The 20,456-nt window shown below is 42.3% G+C and overlaps 1 protein-coding gene across 3 annotated transcripts in view; it reads left to right on the top strand.

Annotated features, from left to right (window-relative positions):
* Positions 1–20,456, top strand: part of tle2a (TLE family member 2, transcriptional corepressor a) — a 100,156-nt gene that overhangs the window by 56,867 nt on the left and 22,833 nt on the right. For all 3 annotated transcript variants that reach the window (XM_060941490.1, XM_060941489.1, XM_060941488.1), the window contains exons 3-4: positions 11,988–12,051; positions 18,978–19,022. In XM_060941490.1, coding sequence (XP_060797473.1) covers positions 11,988–12,051; positions 18,978–19,022 — 109 coding nt within the window. The remainder of the gene's footprint in view (positions 1–11,987; positions 12,052–18,977; positions 19,023–20,456) is intronic.

Raw genomic sequence — 20,456 nt, 5'->3', positions numbered from 1 at the left:
TTATCTCTGTCTACACGAAAAGGCATACATGGAGTTTTCAAAAATCTTCACTTTGCCCGGAGTTTTTTTAAATATTCGTTTTTGATGTGTTTTCATGTGGATGACAGGCCAAAACGTAGAAAAATATCTTCGATTTAGCAGATACCCGGCTATGTGTGGACGGGGTCTTAGTCTGTGTGGCAGCGGGGGCGTGGTCAAGCGCCGGTCTGTGACAGGAGGGTGGAGTCAGGGAAGGTAAGTGGCAGAATCACTACACCTGATGTCAATTAACCTGTGTTTGTGTGTTTTCCCAGTGACCGCGCCCTACTTAAAGAGGGAGAGCAGAGAGCAGAGGAGCTCATCTCCGAACCAGACGCCGGTTGTGTGTCTGTGTTAGTCACTGGATGTTTCACTGAAAAGTGTGGCAATAAAAGCCGTGTTTGCGGACCTGATCTCTGTCCTGCCGTCCTCTGTGCGCCACCCTTCGTTAGAACTGTAACAGTGTGGCAATAAAAGCCGTGTTTGTGAACCTGATCTCTGTCCTGCCGTCCTCTGTGCTCCACCCTTCGTTAGAACTACAGTTCTAACGAAGGGTGGAGCACAGAGGACGGCAGGACAGAGATCAGGTTCGCAAACACGGCTTTTATTGCCACTGGGAAGACACACACAAACACAGGTTAATTGACATCAGGTGTAGTGATTCTGCCACTTGCCTTCCCTGACTCCGCCCTCCTGTCACAGACCGGCGCTTGACCACGCCCCCGCTGCCACAGTCTGCTACTATTGTGTTTAGTGCTGCTGAAATGGACGACTTAATCAAATGTTATTTCGGGATTGGGTTTTGCTTGTTATATAGTGGTTCTGTGTTAGTCTCTAGCAAACAGAAAGCCGCTGCCTAGAAGTATTTGAATCTACGTGAATCACATCACCAACCGACTTCCTGTACCCCGGTTGTCACAACTCTGAATTCCATAGCTCTGGTCTCAGCCATTCATGTCTACCGGCTGCGAGTGAGTGTCACTTCCGTATGGAAGCCCGCCTTCTACAGATTTCTGACTTTTTTTCTCGAAAATTTCGACTTTTTTTCTCGAAAATTTCGACTTTTTTCTCGAAACTTTTGACTTTAATCTCAAAAATTCTGAGTTTTTTTCTCAGAAGTTTCCAACTAAAATATAAAAGCCTGGCCCTATTGCTCTGCCGTACAAAAGTCTGTGTATAAATTGGTGTTAACTCATAAATGTGTGTGAAATCACAGAGTATAACTTGAATGTGATTAATGATTGACTATCAGAAGTGTAAATACGAAATCATGTTTTGTAACCGATTAACAAAATTGCCTGATTAATTGACTCTTTGCATTTGGTAAAATGATGATTTGGCATTACTCCATAGTTTCCTAAAATGGTTTAATTCAGGTGTTGTTAATGACGGCCCCCCTTCTGTGTGTGTGTGCTGGATAACTGCTCTGCTGACAGAGCTGTCGTGGTGCTGGCAGCTCACAGATTTGTTCCAGCGATCAGCTTATCTGCTGTCAGTGCGAGGGAAAGATTGGAAATGGTTTTCTCTCGCATTCTCTCTCTCTCTCTCTCTCTCTCTCTCTCTCTCTCTCTGCTGAGCCTCCAGGCTAATTATTTTATGCAATCATTCCTTCTTGAAATGCTGTGTGTGTGTGCGTGCGTGCGTGTGTGTGTGTGTTTGTCAATTTCTCTCTCTACCCCCAACTCTTCCCCTCTCTCACTCTCCTCCCCTTTTTCACGCTCTCCGAGTCACATAATCACATGGACGTGGAAGCGCACTTTCCCCCCCCCTCCCCGCTCCAACCCACAGTGACAAATGCACCAATGTAACGTGACACGGCCGTGCCATGCAAGAATGCAGGAGTGTTTTTTCCCCCAGGGCTCGTTATAACTCACAGTGCCAATGCTCATCAGTCTCTGTTTGTCCGTCTGGTTTCAGATTATCATCTAGCTGTGCTGGTTGTGCTGCTGCTTCTGTCCTATAGCACATTTGACCTTTTTCATTTCGCATTAAGCCACCTGCACCAGCACTGAGTGTACACTTTATACTGGTAGCACGCCCGGTGTAAGAGATTTGACCATGCTGATAAAAGCACTTTAGTGTCCTCTGGAACTCTGGCATAGGAGTGAACGGAGTCCATGATACAGGATATGTATCACCATATGAGCTTTTGTGTTTGGTACAAACGCATATATACATATAAACATCACCAAAACCGAGAAAAGCGTTTTAAAAAGATGATTGTAAAGTACAGCGATTCCAAAAAATGATCTTTTTAAAACAGTTCTTAGCTCAGCCAAGTTTCCAACCCAGATTGTATGGAAAATGTTTTAGAGCATTGCATTTTTTTGCTATTAAAAAGGGCAATTATCAGTAATTTATGCCACAGGGACGTAGAGTTCTCAATCCTGATTGGTCAGAAAGGAGTTTCTCTGTTTTCTATCACATCAGCCAGGGGCGTAGCCATCATTTTAGAAGTGAGGGGGACAAATTGTTCAGAGGTCTATTGAGTGATTTATTATCCTCTCGCATTCAATTGCACCTCTCCTTAGCAGCTAAAGAACCACATAACCACAAACAGCACAGCAACAGGGAACCGACCTTAGTTCTTTAAAATGATATACTGTCAAAATCTATAAATCTATAAAGTAAAATTTATAAATAGAATTAAGAATAGTAGTAGTGACGTAGCTAGTTATATTCTCTTCTCACCTGTGACCCTGCATAATCATCCCTGTTGGCCCCTGGTCCACTGTCTCCTCTCTCACCCTGCTCCTTCTATTGTGGCAATAAAGATTAAAAAATATGTGGAAAGCAACATTTTGAAATAGAATTAGGAATACAGTAATAATAATAATCAGCAAATTCATGTACTTTAAACTTTAACTACCACAAAAATAAATTAAATCTTTACAAAAATAACAGTCAAAGGAACACAAATACATTTATATTCTTATTTTCTACCCAGAAGTGAGTAATCTCAGACCCCGTCCACACGTAGCCGGGTATCTGCTAAGTCGAAGATATTTTTCTACGTTTTGGCCTGTCATCCACATGAAAACGCATCAAAAACGAATATTTAAAAAAACTCTGGGCAAAGTGAAGATTTTTGAAAACTCCGTGTATGCCTTTTCGTGCAGACAGAGATAACCGGAGTTTTGCGTTTTAGAACGTCACGATCTGCGCCAAAAAAATGACAACAAATCTGCCCTGACGTCAAACGTGCGACCTTTGTTTACTGCAGAAGCCAGATTAAGCATGGACTAATGCTGCATTCATGTGCTATGGGAATTATGGTAAATACCAAACGCCGACATGGAAAACACACATGAACGCCCCCTCTTGTGGTATTTTCCACTGGGCAACTCGTAGAAAATTTTGATACACGAGTTGCCGAGATGAGATGAACTTTAACCTTTTCAACATGGCGGCGAGCGGTACAAGACACTTGAATGTTAAACATTGTACGCTACTAAAGTTTTTTTTTTTACTAGTACTAGTGGGTAGTTTTTGGTGTCTATGCAATGTTGCGTCATTAACAAGTGTAATATAATACATTAGAAATCCGTTTCCTTTAAAAATGCGTTGTTATGGTTTGTTTTTACCTATCCAGAGCAGACGCTATTGCTAACGATAGCTAACTAACTATTGCTAACTTGAATCTGGTCCACCATCTTTAATTTGTCAACCACAACAAAAGCATGTGAACACAACACACTGGTAAATACCACTTCCCAACTGGAAAATATCATCTTCCCATAGCACATGAATGCAGGGTTAAGCTAGCCGCACACTACGGCGAGCCACGCGGTACCGAACCGACCCATTTCAGAGCCGACTCCCGACAGGGCACGCACATATCCCCCGACTGTTGACGAGTGCAGTCGCGATTGAAGCGACACGTGACAACTTAATAGCTTTGTGATTGGCTATTGGATATAGTTACTGTTAAATCCAACACTTGAAGATGCTACAGGCTGAATTACAAATGACACAACATGGAATATGTAGCGCACTATCTAGGCTGCATGAGCTATTATTTCCAACCTTAAATAGTGCACTTATATAGGGGAGTTAAAGCGATTTGGAATTCAGCCACACAACTTGAGCAGAGTGGCTTTCCAGCCCACTGTGTCTATGGATAAAGCTTCAGTCTATGGAATTACAGTATATACCTGCATTAGGTGCTACCAACACGTATTTCTCACGCTAGAAATTGTGTTTAATGATGTCACGTGTTATATGCGAAAGATATGATTGGCTATTGCTAGCGACTCTCGCCGATCAGTCTGGCTCCCGATTAGTTTTTCGAATCGGCTGTGAGATGAGTCGGTACCATCGAAAACTAGTCTTTACGCCTGACTCGCGACTTCAGTTGGCTCGGTACGCTGAAAATCGGCGTAGTGTGCGGCTAGCTAAAGAGTAATGGATCGGAGTAGTGCCTTGAAAGCGTTAATTATTGTGCAGGTGCTATTTACATGTTTAATTTTAGAAGCCCAACTACTGCTCCAAGAGCACAGGCGATGTGATTAGGGGGGAGGATTTGGGGAAATAATGCCATCTACAGGTTTGGAATGCTTATGAATGTGATTGAAAACGCAGATGTTCGGTTATGTGTGGAAGGGATTTTTTTCGAAGACGAGGTGGTGTGGATAAAACATTTTTATAAACGGAGGGGGGGAAAATGTTCGGTTTTAAAAATACCCGGCTACGTGTGTACATGGCATTAGAGTAGCCAAAATAGTAACGTTACTCAAGTAAGAGTATTGTTACTTTAGAATAATATTACTCAAGTAAAAGTAAAACGTATTTTGCAACAAAACAACTCTTAAGAGTACAATTTATCCAAAAAGTTACTCAAGTAAATGTAACGGAGTAAATGTAACTAGTTACTACCGCCTCTAAGTTAGCTAGCTAGCTTAACTAACCAAATTGACATCTATTTGTCATCTTTTAGCTAAACATTATCTACATTCAACAGCATTACTCAACTTACACGGTTTGTTTGGAAAAAACTGTCTAAAGTCTTTAGCCTCTTGGCTGGTTTGCTGAACATACAGAAGCGCTGCCCAGATCTGAATCACACCAAAGATACTCATACAATATTTTCTAAAGCGTCTCTGATCACATACGACAGCCCGCCTGCTCATGATGCGTTTAGAGGCGGCTCGGAAAAGCACGTTTCCACATGTTAAAAATGAATTGAGTGGTTGTAATGGCTGTAAAACGTGCGGGGGACAGAGGGCACAAATACGGGAAGTGCGGGGGACATGTCCCCTGCATAGCCTGTGCCTGCTACGCCCATGATATCAGCGTTCTGACAGTAATACCAGCTGATTCAGATCACAGGTTTATTTTACTGCACTTATTCAAATGCCTTATTCTTTCTATACGAATAACGCCTCCACATAGACTTGTAAACAGATAAAATGTCATTTCACAAGGAAAAGCATATTTATTTGGGTGTCATTACAGAATGTGTCCAGTTGATCAAAAAAATTGAAGTCGTTTCATTGGAGAGTCTAAATCTACAGTTAATTATCTTTAAAACGAGGCATTGTTTGGTAAATTTGGTGAAGCCAATCCAGAGAAATTAGTGAAAATGATTGACTAAGGTATCATCTTAACAGAAAATCATCCATCCATCCATCCATCCATCCATCCATCCATCCATAACTGCTTATTCTGTACAGGGTCGCGGGCAAGCTGGAGCCTATCCCAGCTGCCTATGGGCGAAAGGCGGGGTACACCCTGGACAAGTCTCCAGGTCATCACAGGGCTGACACATGGACACGCAACCATTCACACTCAGTCAATTTAGAGCCACCAATAACCTGCATGTTTTTGGAGCACCCGGAGGAAACCCACACAGACACGGGGAGAACACGCAAACTCCACACTGAAAGGCTCTCGTCGGCCACTGGGCTCGAACCCATAACCTTCTTGCTGTGAGGCGACAGCGCTAACCACTACACCACCGTACCGCCTAACAGAAAATTAAGTTTGGAGAAAATCATCTGTAAACTTTGATGTGTAAATTGAAATGAATGCGTCACCCACAACTGTCATATTTAGTCACATTTATTGGTTGTTTTAGAGGATAATATTTTGGTGACTGGTGCATTATAGATTAAGGAATGTATTTATGGCAAAATTAGAAAAACGATATTTGTAATATTTAAAAAAAAAAAAATTTGACATGGGCGGCACGGTGGTGTAGTGGTTAGCGCTGTCGCCTCACAGCAAGAAGGTTCTGGGTTCGAGCCCCGTGGCCGGCGAGGGCCTTTCTGTGCGGAGTTTGCATGTTCTCCCCGTGTCCGCGTGGGTTTCCTCCGGGTGCTCCGGTTTCCCCCACAGTCCAAAGACATGCAGGTTAGGTTAACTGGTGACTCTAAATTGACCGTAGGTGTGAATGTGAGTGTGAATGGTTGTCTGTGTCTATGTGTCAGCCCTGTGATGACCTGGCGACTTGTCCAGGGTGTACCCCGCCTTTCGCCCGTAGTCAGCTGGGATAGGCTCCAGCTTGCCTGCGACCCTGTAGAACAGGATAAAGCGGCTACAGATAATGAGATGAGATGAGAAAATTTGACATGTTCTTATTTCAAATCACTGCGTATATCTCCAGATAAACTTTTGCTACCCTGAACTCGATTTATGGTGACGTGCCCCGTTTGGTGAAGCTTTCTGTAAGTAGATGTTCATTCCAACATTTTTTGTGAAGAGAAATTAAAATGAGAGGTTGGTAAGGCAACGGTTGTTTGTAGGTGTGGTGTTTAAAACGATCAGTTTATTATTAATCATTGGCTAATTGTTGTGTAATAAGAGGAATAAAACGCATCGGTTTAGAAAAACATTCACACCATCCCACTGGGGATCATTTCCCTATAAAGCGTGCTGCATCATATTTCATTCCTTACATGTTCCAGATATCGGCAAAATGTTTTCCCCCGATTTGGTTTTAATTTCAGTGGTGTTTGCAACAAAATTACTCCACATTTTAATGCATTTTCACTTTGTAATGTTATACACATCATATTGCATAGTTGCAAAGTTGCACATTAAGCTCACTTACTGAAGGAATGGTAAGTGTTTATTACAGTTTCACACCAACTTAAAGCTCGACTGCCTTTCAGATTTTTCAAGTGTAAGTCATAAAAAGAATTTTCCCTTACACCCAATTATTTTTGTTTAGTGGACAGAAAGCTACTGAATTTGAATCACAGACTTCTAATTTTTTTTATTTTTTATTTTTTAATAGAACAATTAATGAATTTGGGGCGGCACGGTGGTGTAGTGGTTAGCGCTGTCGCCTCACAGCAAGAAGGTCCGGGTTCGAGCCCCGTGGCCGGCGAGGGCCTTTCTGTGCGGAGTTTGCATGTTCTCCCCGTGTCCGCGTGGGTTTCCTCCGGGTGCTCCGGTTTCCCCCACAGTCCAAAGACATGCAGGTTAGGTTAACTGGTGACTCTAAATTGACCGTAGGTGTGAATGTGAGTGTGAATGGTTGTGTGTTTGTGTCGGCCCTGTGATGACCTGGCGACTTGTCCAGGGTGTACCCCGCCTTTCGCCCGTAGTCAGCTGGGATAGGCTCCAGCTTGCCTGCGACCCTGTAGAACAGGATAAAGTGGCTACAGATAATAAGATGAGATGAGAATTAATGAATTTGGAGCCACGTGGCCCTAAATTCTCCGCTATTTTTTCCTGCTTCACCATGACCCAATTCAAGATACTATGTCATGCATCACATGGTAGGCTTTCCCTGTTCGCGCAAGGCATTGTGGGATACAAATTTGAAACAGGAGAGAAAAATGGAGGACGTGAGTGTGCGAATGAAACGTGAAAGACCGACTACAGTAACAGAAAGCGAGAAGAAAAGACGTTATGTTGCGAAGGAAAGGAAACGCAGGACCAAACTAATAAATATCGGCGGTCAGCGAGCACCTCGGTGTGATCAGCTGTTTGTGTAGCGACAGAATGATGTAACCGTCAGTGCACGGTTAAGATAAACCTGTAGATGGCAGTAATGCAACACTGTGGATACCAGCTGCCGTAAAACCCAAAAGAAGAAGAAGGTAAACCTGCGCATGCGCACATGGACTTCCTCTGTCTGCTTGACTGCATGAAGCGAACGATTTCATGCACATTATTTGCCCGGGAATCATTTCAAATTAAAGAACTTCCCAGCCACAGAATGGCCTGTTTTGGGTTTTTTTTTTTTGAGATCTTGCAGAAATAAATGTATATCACAGTGACCGACCCTTACAGAAAAAACATGTATTTCACATGTGATCACATGTTACCACATGTGGTAACATGTTGAATACATGGAATCAGATTTTGTAACATGTGTTACCATGTAGAGCACATGTGTAAAACATTCTCACATGTGATTCACGTAAAATTGGGCCAAAACCACGTTTCCCATGTGCAAAACACATTTTCCACATATTTCACATGTGAAGTTCATGTGGTTTTTCTCTAAGGGGAATTTTAGAGGGAACCAAATTTCACCGACTTCATAAAATCGAAAGGCCGTTTAGCTTTAACATTTTTTAGTGCATGATCTCGCCACATCTCTTAACGAAATAGCTGCCCCCTCACACAATACCGTATCGGAAACGGTGAAATTAATGTTGCAAAAATTCAGTACGTATACAGTATATGATGTACTGTGTGTCATGAGCAACAAAGCAGAAGTGTTGCACTGAAAATGCTGCAAGTCCATTTATTTTAAATTCCCAAAATAGCTAAAATGCAGTTGATGGATGGATTTCAATGTTGAATAAGGTGTTAAGGTCTTATAACAATATTCGCAATACTATTAATATCTCATCTCATTGTCTGTAGCCGCTTTATCCGGTTCTACAGGGTCGCAGGCAAGCTGGAGCCTATCCCAGCTGACTACGGGCGAGAGGTGGGGTACACCCTGGACAAGTCGCCAGGTCATCACAGGGCTGACACACAGAGACACAGGCAACCATTCACACTCACACCTACGGTCAATTTAGAGTCACCAGTTAACCTAACCTGCATGTCTTTGGACTGTGGGGGAAACCGGAGCACCCGGAGGAAACCCACGCGGACACGGGGAGAACATGCAAACTCCACACAGAAAGGCCCTCACCGGCCACGGGGCTCGAACCCAGGACCTTCTTGCTGTGAGGCGACAGCGCTAACCACTACACCACCGTGCCGCCCTACTATTAATATTACATGATAATATCATTATATCGGCAACTCCTAGCATTGTGTGTGTTGGAAGGGTGAATGATATTCAACCTGAGCATCCATCCATCTATCTATCTATCTATCTATCTATCTATCTATCTATCTATCTATCTATCTATCTATCTATCTATCTATCTATCTATCTGCACCATGATTTATAGGTTTGCTCACAAACTACCAATTTTGTATTTAAAAACTGTTTGTGCTATTTACATAGATATAAGATAAAGCATCAAACGCAGGGGGTGAAATGTGTTTAAAAAATTGTTTTTGGAAGTACACGATGTCGTCCGCTTCCACGCAGTTTGAGATTTAGTTTTTTTTTTTTTAACGTATAAAAATATGAAGTAAATTACAGCAATGTCGATCTTGCATTGTTGTATCGCCCAGCCCTAGCGTACAGACTAGAGCTGGGATGTTATGTGGATTTCTGAAGTCTCCGACACTGCACAGGGAACAGTTATAAATAACGGAAGCCAGCGTGTGTAAAAGCGCACTGATAGATTTGTCAGTTCTCAGAAATCCTGTGATGGCTGTGACTTCTGCAGCGAGGCAATTCCACAGTAATAAAATCTATCAGGGGAATGAATTTAATCCCCCCTCCTCCCTTCTGCAACCCCTCGCCCTCCTCCTCCTCACCGGTGGTGATAAATGAGTCAATTATCGGCAGTCGTGCGCCCCTGCAGAAGGGGAGCGGATGTGCCGTTATTACCTGTTGCCGCGTGCTAATGTCGCAGTATTAATCATATTCTAATTTTCCCAAGCCCTTGCACTCAGCGCACATAAATCTACTGCTCGCAGTCAAGTCAGTGAGCTACTGAAATACTGCTGTGTGTCAGTGTGTGTGCACATGTGGTGTGTGTGAGGGTTTGTGGCTTAGAGGACATTGATAAGATGTCACCTGGTGTAGATATTGCTGTGCTCTGAGGTTTTGGGGTCATTTAACTCGTCACACACACACTGACAGGATGACTTTGCTTGTTTTTAGGTTGGTGTGTTTTTTTTTTTTTTTTTTAATAGCCTTGGGGCTTGTTGATGAAGGGCACCTTATACAGTGCATGCACACACCACACACACACAAGGCTGGTGTATGAGGTGCCCTTCACCGAGCCCTGAGGCTGTAAACAGTGTGTGTGTGTGTGTGTGTGTGGTCTCCTCTAGTTAAAAAAAAAAAAGCACAACTGGTATTCCATCTGAGCGGAGTTATGTTGCATTATAACCGAGCCTGAGCATGACGCTAGCCAGCCTCCCATCTAGGTGAAGAACACTGTCATGATTGCGACAGATTTGATGGTTACTACTAAATATGTCACTGAGAAGATGCTGATGAGGGAATCAGTTCATGGATCTTACTTGTGTTTACATGTGACAGATGCAAGCTAGACTACATTCAGACTGCACCCTGAAACGACCCATATCCAATTTTTTTGCCCATATGCGACCTGTATCCGATTTGTTATTGACAATCTGAACGACACAGATCCGATTTTTTTCACATGCGACCCAGGCCGCTTGGATATGTGGTCCTAATTCCGATGCATATCCGATATTTTCACATGCGACTGCAGTCTGACCGGACAGGTCGCATTCATGCAACCTACACGTCATCAACAAGAGACAAACGTCACTATTCTGCGTTGGCTAATCCCGCCTCTTTGGTGGAAAACAACAACATTTGTACAGTTTTCAGAATTTAAATAGACTTTTATAGAATTGATCAAGCTAATGGTGGATTTGGTAGGGACCTGGATGTTGATCTGTTAGCCTGATTAAATAAAATAATTTCTATAACTGATTTATAACTTAAACCATCCTGTATTGCAAGATTATAAGATTGTTCTGGAAATTTCCAGTAATTTGACACCTTCGGTCTCATTAGTCTGCTGCCCACATTAATCAGATTATTGTGTGAGTTCCGCCGCCACCACAAAAACCACATCGCCAGGTCTCGCCTCATCTCCATAGCAAACTGCACTGGTGTTTCTGCACCTTGAGCCAGCACTGAGAGAAGTTGCAGAATTCAGCTGGCTATAAACAATCTAAATTAATATTTATAAAAATGTAGAAAAAGTTTATTAATATGACGAAATAAATATGTGCAAATTATTAAGCCTGAATTAAGAGTTTGGTAATACAGCGGCCGTATCCCAAATGACTGCCTACTGAAGCTCGAGTGCACTATATAGGGTTTAAAAATCCATTACTTCCTAGTAACATGTAGTGCACTTATATAGAAATTAGAGAGACATTTAGGAGTCAACCCTCGTTACCAGGCTACACGTTTTCATTTCAGTTCAGAAACAAAAACGCACACGAGACCTCACACTTTAACCAGATAATTAAACAAACAAACAAAAAAAGAGAAATCATTAAACTTGAAGAGTGCGCTTTTTTTTTTTTTGCGTATTACGTAGATGTGCTTATTACGTGTCAATTTGCGCATGCGGGACACTTTTGGGTCGTTTTCCGTTCATATTGGAGATCACATACAAGTCTCATATAATTGGTAATGTGAACGGCCTAACAAAAAAAATCGGATTTCACAACAAATCAGATATGGGTCGTTTCAGGTTGCAGTCTGAACGTAGTGCAAGTTTACTAGCGTGTGTATCTTTGTGCGTCTGTGCTGTGTGAATTTGTGTGTGTGTGTGTGAGACCTGAGCGATAGGGAGAAGTACGACAGCATGTTATAAAATGACTGTACCTTTAGCCTGTAACATGTGAGAACGGAAATTAAACTGACTCGTATCTGTGTTGCTCTACAGCCTAAAGCTCGAGTGTGAGAAACTGGCCACAGAGAAGACGGAAATTCAGAGACACTATGTCATGGTAAGGTGCAAGCACACACACGTTACACAGTACCGGTCAAAAGTTTGGACACAGCTTCTAATTCAATGTTTTTTCTTTATTTTTCTTAATTAAGTCACTTCATGTCTTAAAGTAATGATTAGGGTGCATCAGTTGCCCCCTAAAAATGGAAAGTTCCTCCGATCATGATGCATTTTTGTTTTTATGTTCCTTTTGGTAAGAAAACACACTGGGTGAAATATTTTGACAAAATCCAAAAGTTTAATGGTGGCACCAGGAGCTCAAAGTTATGGAAAAAGCTGCTATTTTATGACTTTTATGACAAAATTTCGATCACTTTTCATGAAACATTATGGCACCTTATAGAGTATACCAAATATCTTAGATACACATTTTTAGTACATATTCTAAATATATTATCAAGCTAGCCTGGCTAACACGACTTCAAAGCTCTGCGAGCATTTGGTCTGGCAAAGATATTCAGCCCAACTGTTTCCCAGAGCCCGTGGTTGACCCGCCTCCCTGAAATGCCTCAGTTTGCTACTGGTCGAAGCCAGAAAAGGTTGTGACGAAGCTTAAACCAATCACATCACTCTTTCCTCTGACGTATGCGACGCGACGGGGCTAACTGGTAGATTAAACTCTTACCGAAGCCGGTCGGGAGCAAGGCGAAAACGGCCTTCCTTTCAATAAATACCTCCAGGGCTGCTCTTTGCTCCGTTTTCAATGAGAACTTCCCGTTGAATGCTTTCAATACAGCATCTATGCGTAATAGATGCGGAAGCGTGAATGAAGCGCTTCCGGCATAGATTCTGTAAACAATCTATGGCTTCTGGTCGCAGTTCTACTACGTCAGTGCCTTGAACACGCCTCTACCCAGGGCCGTTGGAGATGCTCAAAGTTGATTGGCTCCCGATTTTTCGGGAGCTTGGAAGCGCTGTAGATAGCTTGCCTGGCCAGACTAAGCTCGCAACAGGCCCTCGTGTTGCGTCACGCTTAGGATGGGCGGGCCCAGGCTATTATCAAGCACAGTTTGAGTTTTAGCTGTTCATTGAATCATTGTTCAACTACTTTTAAACAATACAAATGTATTATGAATCACATTAATGCTTCTCAATCCCTTGCAAAGGTTCTTAACATGATCTCTGGCTCACAAGAAATCAATAAATGGAGTCCAGTATTGTGATTCAAACCTTACGTGAAAACATAAAATAAGCGTTTTGGGGCAAAAAATGAACCTCATGGTGCCACCATTAGACTTTTGAATATGGTCAAAACATTTTACAGGATGTCTTTATTGGTGAAAAGGAACACCCAAACAAAAATGCATCAGATTTTATGAAAGTGAGGGCAACTGATGCACTCTAGTAATGATGGATGTCGTTTTTCTTTACTTCGTTGAGCGCTTCTTGACATATGGATTACTATAGATGTGGAATAGGACTATTTACTGTATTTTTATTATTTACTGTTTGATCTCAAACGCATTAAGAAGGCAAGAAATTGCACTAATTAACTTTTGATGAGGCACAGCTGTTAATTGAAAAGCATTCCAGGTGACTCCCTCATGAAGCTGGTTAAGATAACGCCGATAGTGTGTAAAGCGTCATCAAGGTAAACGCCGGCTACTTTGAAGAGTCTAAAATATGAAACTTTTTTTTTTAAACCACATAATTCCATATATGTTCCATGTGTTATTTCATAGTTTTGATGTCTTCGGTATTGTTCTACAAGGTAGAAAATAGTCACAATACAGAAAAACCTATGAATGAGTAGGGGTGTACAAACTGCTGCCACAAGATTTGGCTGATTTAGATAATTGCAAGGGCGGCACGGTGATGTAGTGGTTAGCGCTGTCGCCTCACAGCAAGAAGGTCCGGGTTCGAGCCCCATGGCCGGCGAGGGCCTTTGTGTGCGGAGTTTGCATGTTCTCCCCGTGTCCGCGTGGGTTTCCTCCGGGTGCTCCGGTTTCCCCCACAGTCCAAAGACATGCAGGTTAGGTTAACTGGTGACTCTAAATTGACCGTAGGTGTGAATGTGAGTGTGAATGGTTGTCTGTGTCTATGTGTCAGCCCTGTGATGACCTGGCGACTTGTCCAGGGTGTACCCCGCCTTTCGCCCGTAGTCAGCTGGGATAGGCTCCAGCTTGTCTGCGACCCTGTAGAACAGGATAAAGCGGCTAGAGATAATGGATGGATGGATAGATAATTGCATGAATATACAGGTGTTCCTAATAAAGTGTGTATGTTATGTATTGTTTGTATGTGTGTGTACTCTGGACTCCATTGAGGAGGTGGGTGAGAGGAGGATGTTAACCAAGCGGACATCAATCATGGATAACCCCTCTCATCCCCTACATGAGGCTGTGGGGGCTTTAAGCAGCTCGTTTAGTAGGAGACTGCTACACCCACGGTGTAAGAAGGAGAGATACCGCAGGTCATTCATACCTACTGCTGTCAGACTGTATAACACCCACAACTTGTAACGTAGCACCAATAACCTGTTTGTCGTTATATTTGCACTACTTCACCACTACTACCTCTGCCATCTCTCATCAATGCAATTATTATGTGCAATAATATAGGCCTTAAACTATTTTTATGCATATATACACACAGAGTCTACCTGTAATGTGCAATTTTTTCCGAGCCTCTCAATAAGGCAATATTTCTATACTTTTTCACGGTAGATAATGCAAATAGCCCTCTGTATTTAATCTTTCGTTCGTCTAATTTTTATTTCAGTTTTATTCTGTTATCTGTATGACATTTTCTTGCTACTGTAACACGTGAATTTCCCCGATGTGGGATCAATAAAGTTAATCTAATCTATGTAATATTAGCTGGTGGCTCTAAATTGACCGTAGGTGTGAATGTGAGTGTGAATGGTTGTTTGTCTCTGTGTGTCAGCCCTGCGATAACCTGGTGACTTGTCCAGGGTGTAGGGTCGCAGGTAAGCTGGAGCCTATCCCAGCTGACTACGGGCGAAAGGCGGGGTACACCCTGGACAAGTCGCCAGGTCATCACAGGGCTGACACATAGACACAGACAACCATTCACACCTACGGTCAATTTAGAGTCACCAGTTAACCTAACCTGCATGTCTTTGGACTGTGGGGGAAACCGGAGCACCCGGAGGAAACCCACGCGGACACGGGGAGAACATGCAAACTCCGCACAGAAAGGCCCTTGTCGGCTGCTGGGCTTGAACCCAGGCCTTCTTGCTGCGAGGCGACAGTGCTAACCACTACACCACCGGGCCGCCCTTCCGCCCTATTTTTGTGGCTGTTTCCATATAATATAAACATTACACAGTGGTGCAAAGATATGATGCTTATCTTCTCGTGTTGACTTCATATCTTCGTGCAGCTGTGTAATATCCTAGATTTATGTTGTGGTTGATTTATTTATGTGGCTGTAGCTTGTATGAAAAATACGTGTGGTGTATCTCCCAGTAAAAGTCCGTCCTTGGCATATGTAAAGAAATGCTGTAGACCAAAAATGGCTTAAAATAATAAAATGAAATGTTTCAACATTGAAAAAAACCCCAGTAAACAGCAATAAGCTATAATAAATGAAACAAAGTCAATATTTGGTGTGAGACGACCCTTTGCTTTAAAAAAACAAACAAAAGCAGTCTCAGGTACAGTGAGTGCAGTTTTGTAAGGAAATGAGCTGTAGGTTTTACGGAGCATCTTACAGAACCAGCCACAGGTCTTCTGGACACTGACTGTCACACTCGCTTCTTCATTTTGCAGTAAAACCCAGCAGCCTTCATTATGTTTTTTTTTTTTTCATCTGAAAAGTGTCTGTTATGCTGCTCAGATACAAACTTTTTTTCCCCCTGTAACATTTAATTTTGTGCTGGAAAACGAACGTTTGGACTCTAAAATGTTTTTGTTCTGACTCGATAATGTAGAAGTCATAAAATAGAAATCTACAGCGAAGTTTGTATGAAAAACAAATGGGGTGGCTTAGACTTTTGCACAGTACTGTGTGTGTGGTGCTACGGGATTTTTGTACCAGATGCACGGTTTACAGAATGCGTTCACATGGCGCTGAAAAGTGTGCGATATTTTGCACCATTTTTGCTCGCTGATCCAATAACGATCAACGAATAATCACTTCAATAGTGACCCTTCAGGATGCATTTACCACTGTTAACATCATCCATGCCTGTGTTGGACTGAGGCTGCTTCTAGAGGACTTGAGATAGGGACTCGTTTAAAATGACTACCATGTCGTTCCTGCCCAGAACCGGAAATGAGTCAACACTCGACAGCATCCATTCATTGTCCATGTGCTGACTGATCCTGAGTCCTGGTCTCCATGTTTTCAACACTGCATGCTCAGAGGTTCGAAAGAACAAAACCACATTGTATGACTGACTATCTTGTATCAGCAGCAGTTCTAGCTTTGTCGGTAACATTTTGTACAGGTTAAAGTTGGTCCCATTTTAGAAACAGACTATTGGTGACTAATATTCTGACATAATTGGCACAGTGCCAAAAATGAATGTGGCATGATGCCAACCAATCAGTGAGGCATTGAATTAAATTACCTATAGCTGTTTCACTTTAGGTTAAAAAAAAAATCCATAGTAAAAGTAGTGTCTTTCTGGTCGAAAAATATACTTTAGACCTAGCTGAAACGTCATGGACATTTTGAAAGCTTTCTGCCTGGAAAGTGAACAATTTAATGTTGCGCGCTAGGGTGCATCAGTGGCCCTCACTTTCATAAAATCTGATGCATTTTTGTTTGGGTGTTCCTTTTCACCAATAAAGACATCCTGTAAAAATTTTTGGCCATATTCAAAAGTCTAATGGTGGCACCATGAGGTTCATTTTTTGCCAAAAAACGCTTATTTTATGTTTTCGCGTAAGGTTTGAATCACAATGTTGGACTCCATTTGTTGATTTCTTGTGACCCAGAGATCATGTTAAGAACCTTTGCAAGGGATTGAGAAGCGTTAATGTGATTCATAATACATTTGTATTGTTTAAAAGTAGTTGAACAATGATTCAATGAACAGCTAAAACTCAAGCTGTGCTTGATAATATAGTTAGAATATGTACTAAAAATGTGGATCTAATGGCCCTTTTCCACTACCCTTTTTCAGCTCACTTCAGCCCGACACGGCTCGCGTTTCGACTACCTCAGAGCAGCATGACTCAGCTCGCTTCAGCCTTATTCAGCACCCAAAACTCGCACGGTTTTGGAGTGGGGCTGAAGCGAGCCAAACTGAGCCGAGTGGGGCTAGGGGCGTGAGGAGACACTCCCCTGTGCACTGATTGGTGAGGAGGAGTGTCCTCACATGCCCACACACACCCCGCGAGCACGCTGGGATCTGTAAACACCGTAAACCCGGAAGAAGAATAATTACGAATTACGAGAATTTCTGAAGCCTTATGTGCCTCGCCTCATCTATACGCTCTTGCCAGTATCTGTCCGCGTTGTCGGTGACAACAAGCCACAGAACCAAGACCAGCAACACTAACGACTCCATGTCCTCCATGTTTATTGTTTACTATCCGGGTCGTGAGACTACCGCTTAAAAGATCACTGATGTCACTGTTTGCGCCGCCTAACGACATCACGTGACGTCCACCCACTTTCGCTAACTCCACCCAATGTGTCCACCCACTTCCAGCCAGCACGGTTCAGCGCGGTTGTAGTCGAAATGCAACTCCAACAGCCCCACTCAGCTCGACTCAGCCCAACTCAGCACGGCACGGCTCAGCCCGACTCAGCCGCGTTGGTAGTGGAAAAGCGGCATAAGATATTTGGTATACTCTATAAGGTGCCATAATGTTTCATGAAAAGTGATCGAAATTGTCATAAAAGTCATAAAATAGCAGCTTTTTCCATAACTTTGAGCTCCTGGTGCCACCATTAAACTTTTGAATTTTGTCAAAATATTTCACCCAGTGTGTTTTCTTACCAAAAGGAACATAAAAACAAAAATGCATCATGATCGGAGGAACCTTTCATTTTTAGGGGGCAACTGATGCACCCTATTGCGCGTACATGATTTCATGTCAGATTTACAGTAACTTCCCTCGGTCCAGTTTCACTTTGGTTTGTATTTCCTGCATACGGAGGCTTGGTAGTGTAATGCAGCAGGTATAACTCAAAATCCATAATCTGAGCATCGGGTATGAAAATCTGGCGGACACACACGTATATAAAATATATAACATGCAAGCAAACCACATACAAATAAAAAAAAAAAGCCCCCAAAAACCACACAAATACAGAACCGTACACACGCACACAGTTATTTACAGCTCGAAGCTTTGCATCAGGTTGCTTGAGAATAATTATAATCGCACGCAGTTCATGGTAACCTAGTCCAGCACAGATCTGTGTGCAAACTCCAGCATTTCTTTCATTCTCTTGCGCTTTCTCTTTGGCTCATAATTTTTGGAGACTTGGTGTTGCCTAGCAACAGTGTGGGGTTTTGGTGAGGCAGGGGTGTATGACAGACAGCTGTCACACTGCTTCTTTTATTGCCTGAGCCCATTTTCCCCTCTCGCTGTCTTATACAAACATGCTTCTCTCCTGGCCCACGTCAGTTCTGTGTGTGTGTGTGTGTGTGTGTGTGTGTGTGTTATAGCCACCTGACCAAACGGATGCTAATTCTGCATGTCTGAGCTATCAACACATGCGCGCACACAAACTGTTCCTGTCCTCTTTCACAGTCAGAACCATTTGCACCACTTAGTTTGGGTCAGCCACTCTTCCGTACTGGCATCTGTCAATAAAATATCTGTTCAGAGTCGAAAAAATCCACAAACGGAAGAAAAAAAAGCGACAGCCAATAATCAACCAATCAGGACAGAGGTGTGTCTATTTGCCTGTCAGTCATGTTTCCTGCCAGGTCAGATCTTACTCCTGTAAGTGGAAAAGGGTTAATTAAATAGATTTTTTTTTCCTTCTTCTTTTCAGTACTATGAAATGTCCTATGGCCTGAACATTGAGATGCACAAACAGGTGAGTTTGGCTGCATGATTTTATATATTGTGACTTAATTTCTGGAAGTCTCTGTTCTAAAGATTGGCTTGGTAGTAGCGTTTGCTCAGTTTCTCGTGTGAATAATTTGCTTAATTACTTCTTGAGGGAACATTTTGGACCAAAATGAAATTTTACTGTGAGGTACCACATCTTTGTGCTTCTTTAGTTTTGCACTGGAACAACAAGACTACCAGTTTGGCATCATAAGTAATCTAGTACTCATCCTGTATCAAGTTGTTCAGTATTTTAGACGTGCGTATTTGCTTACCGATGTTGCACACTGTTGGCGATTAAAAACGTATAGAACTAAACATCAGTCATAGCACAAACCCCACTCACTCGGGTACCATTCCTCAATAGCGTCCGAATTAAATGGTGAGTTTTTGCACGGTGCTCATCTCGTGCATGTAAGCTTAACTTGAGTGTTTGTATCATTAGCTCAGGTCGCTCCAGTGCAATACTACAACAGCAAAATCACATACCACACACATTAGGGTGCATCAGTGGCCCTCACTTTCATAAAATCTGATGCATTTTTGTTCGGGTGTTCCTTTTCACCAATAAAGACATCCTGTAAAATGTTTTGACCATATTCAAAAGTCTAATGGTGGCACCATGAGGTTCATTTTTTGCCAAAAAAAAAACGCTTATTTTATGTTTTCGCGTAAGGTTTGAATCACAATGTTGGACTCCATTTATTGATTTCTTGTGACCCAGAGATCATGTTAAAGGACATGGGACATGGATTTTTTTCTGGGTATAATTATGTATAAAGGACATAAGAAATGCCATCTAAATCACTGCAGGGCGTCAAAAATGTGAAAATCATCACATTATTCAACTTTTTTATACATCAGCGTAAAACAATGATTCGTTAATTAGCTAGGCGGTCACGTGACCCATGATGTCACAAAAACTTTCCAAGGAGCCAGCGCTTGGGAATCTAATGTAAACAGGTTACCGACATGGACACCATCGACAGTGACATTCCCGATGTTTCACAGAGATGTGAAGTTAGACCCTATCAATTCGAACCGATAGCTGGAAATTCACATGAACATGGATCTTGTCTTTACTCTGACGGGTCAGATGATTCTGAGAGTGAGAGTTCATTCAATCCCCATGAAACTGAAAGCGGTCGGCTGGATAACACATCCTGGTAAGTTAAAAACAATTCTGCTCAAAGGCTAATGATCTGTTGAAAGAAGTATTATTTTTGTATCATACATTGAAAGTTCATCATAGATCTAGCTAAAGTCCGTTGCAAGCTAGTTTTTTTTTGCTGATATTTTTCGAGATTGATTGAGATACAATGCTTCCAGAGTCCGAGATGAAAACATTCAAAATGGCGAAACGAGTCAGAATTATGATAATCAATAATTGATACACCCCAAATTATAATACTAATCCTTA

The sequence above is a fragment of the Neoarius graeffei genome, chromosome 15 (assembly GCF_027579695.1).
Source record: "Neoarius graeffei isolate fNeoGra1 chromosome 15, fNeoGra1.pri, whole genome shotgun sequence".
Lineage (NCBI taxonomy): Eukaryota > Metazoa > Chordata > Actinopteri > Siluriformes > Ariidae > Neoarius > Neoarius graeffei.
This window is presented reverse-complemented; position numbering and strand designations above follow the sequence as displayed.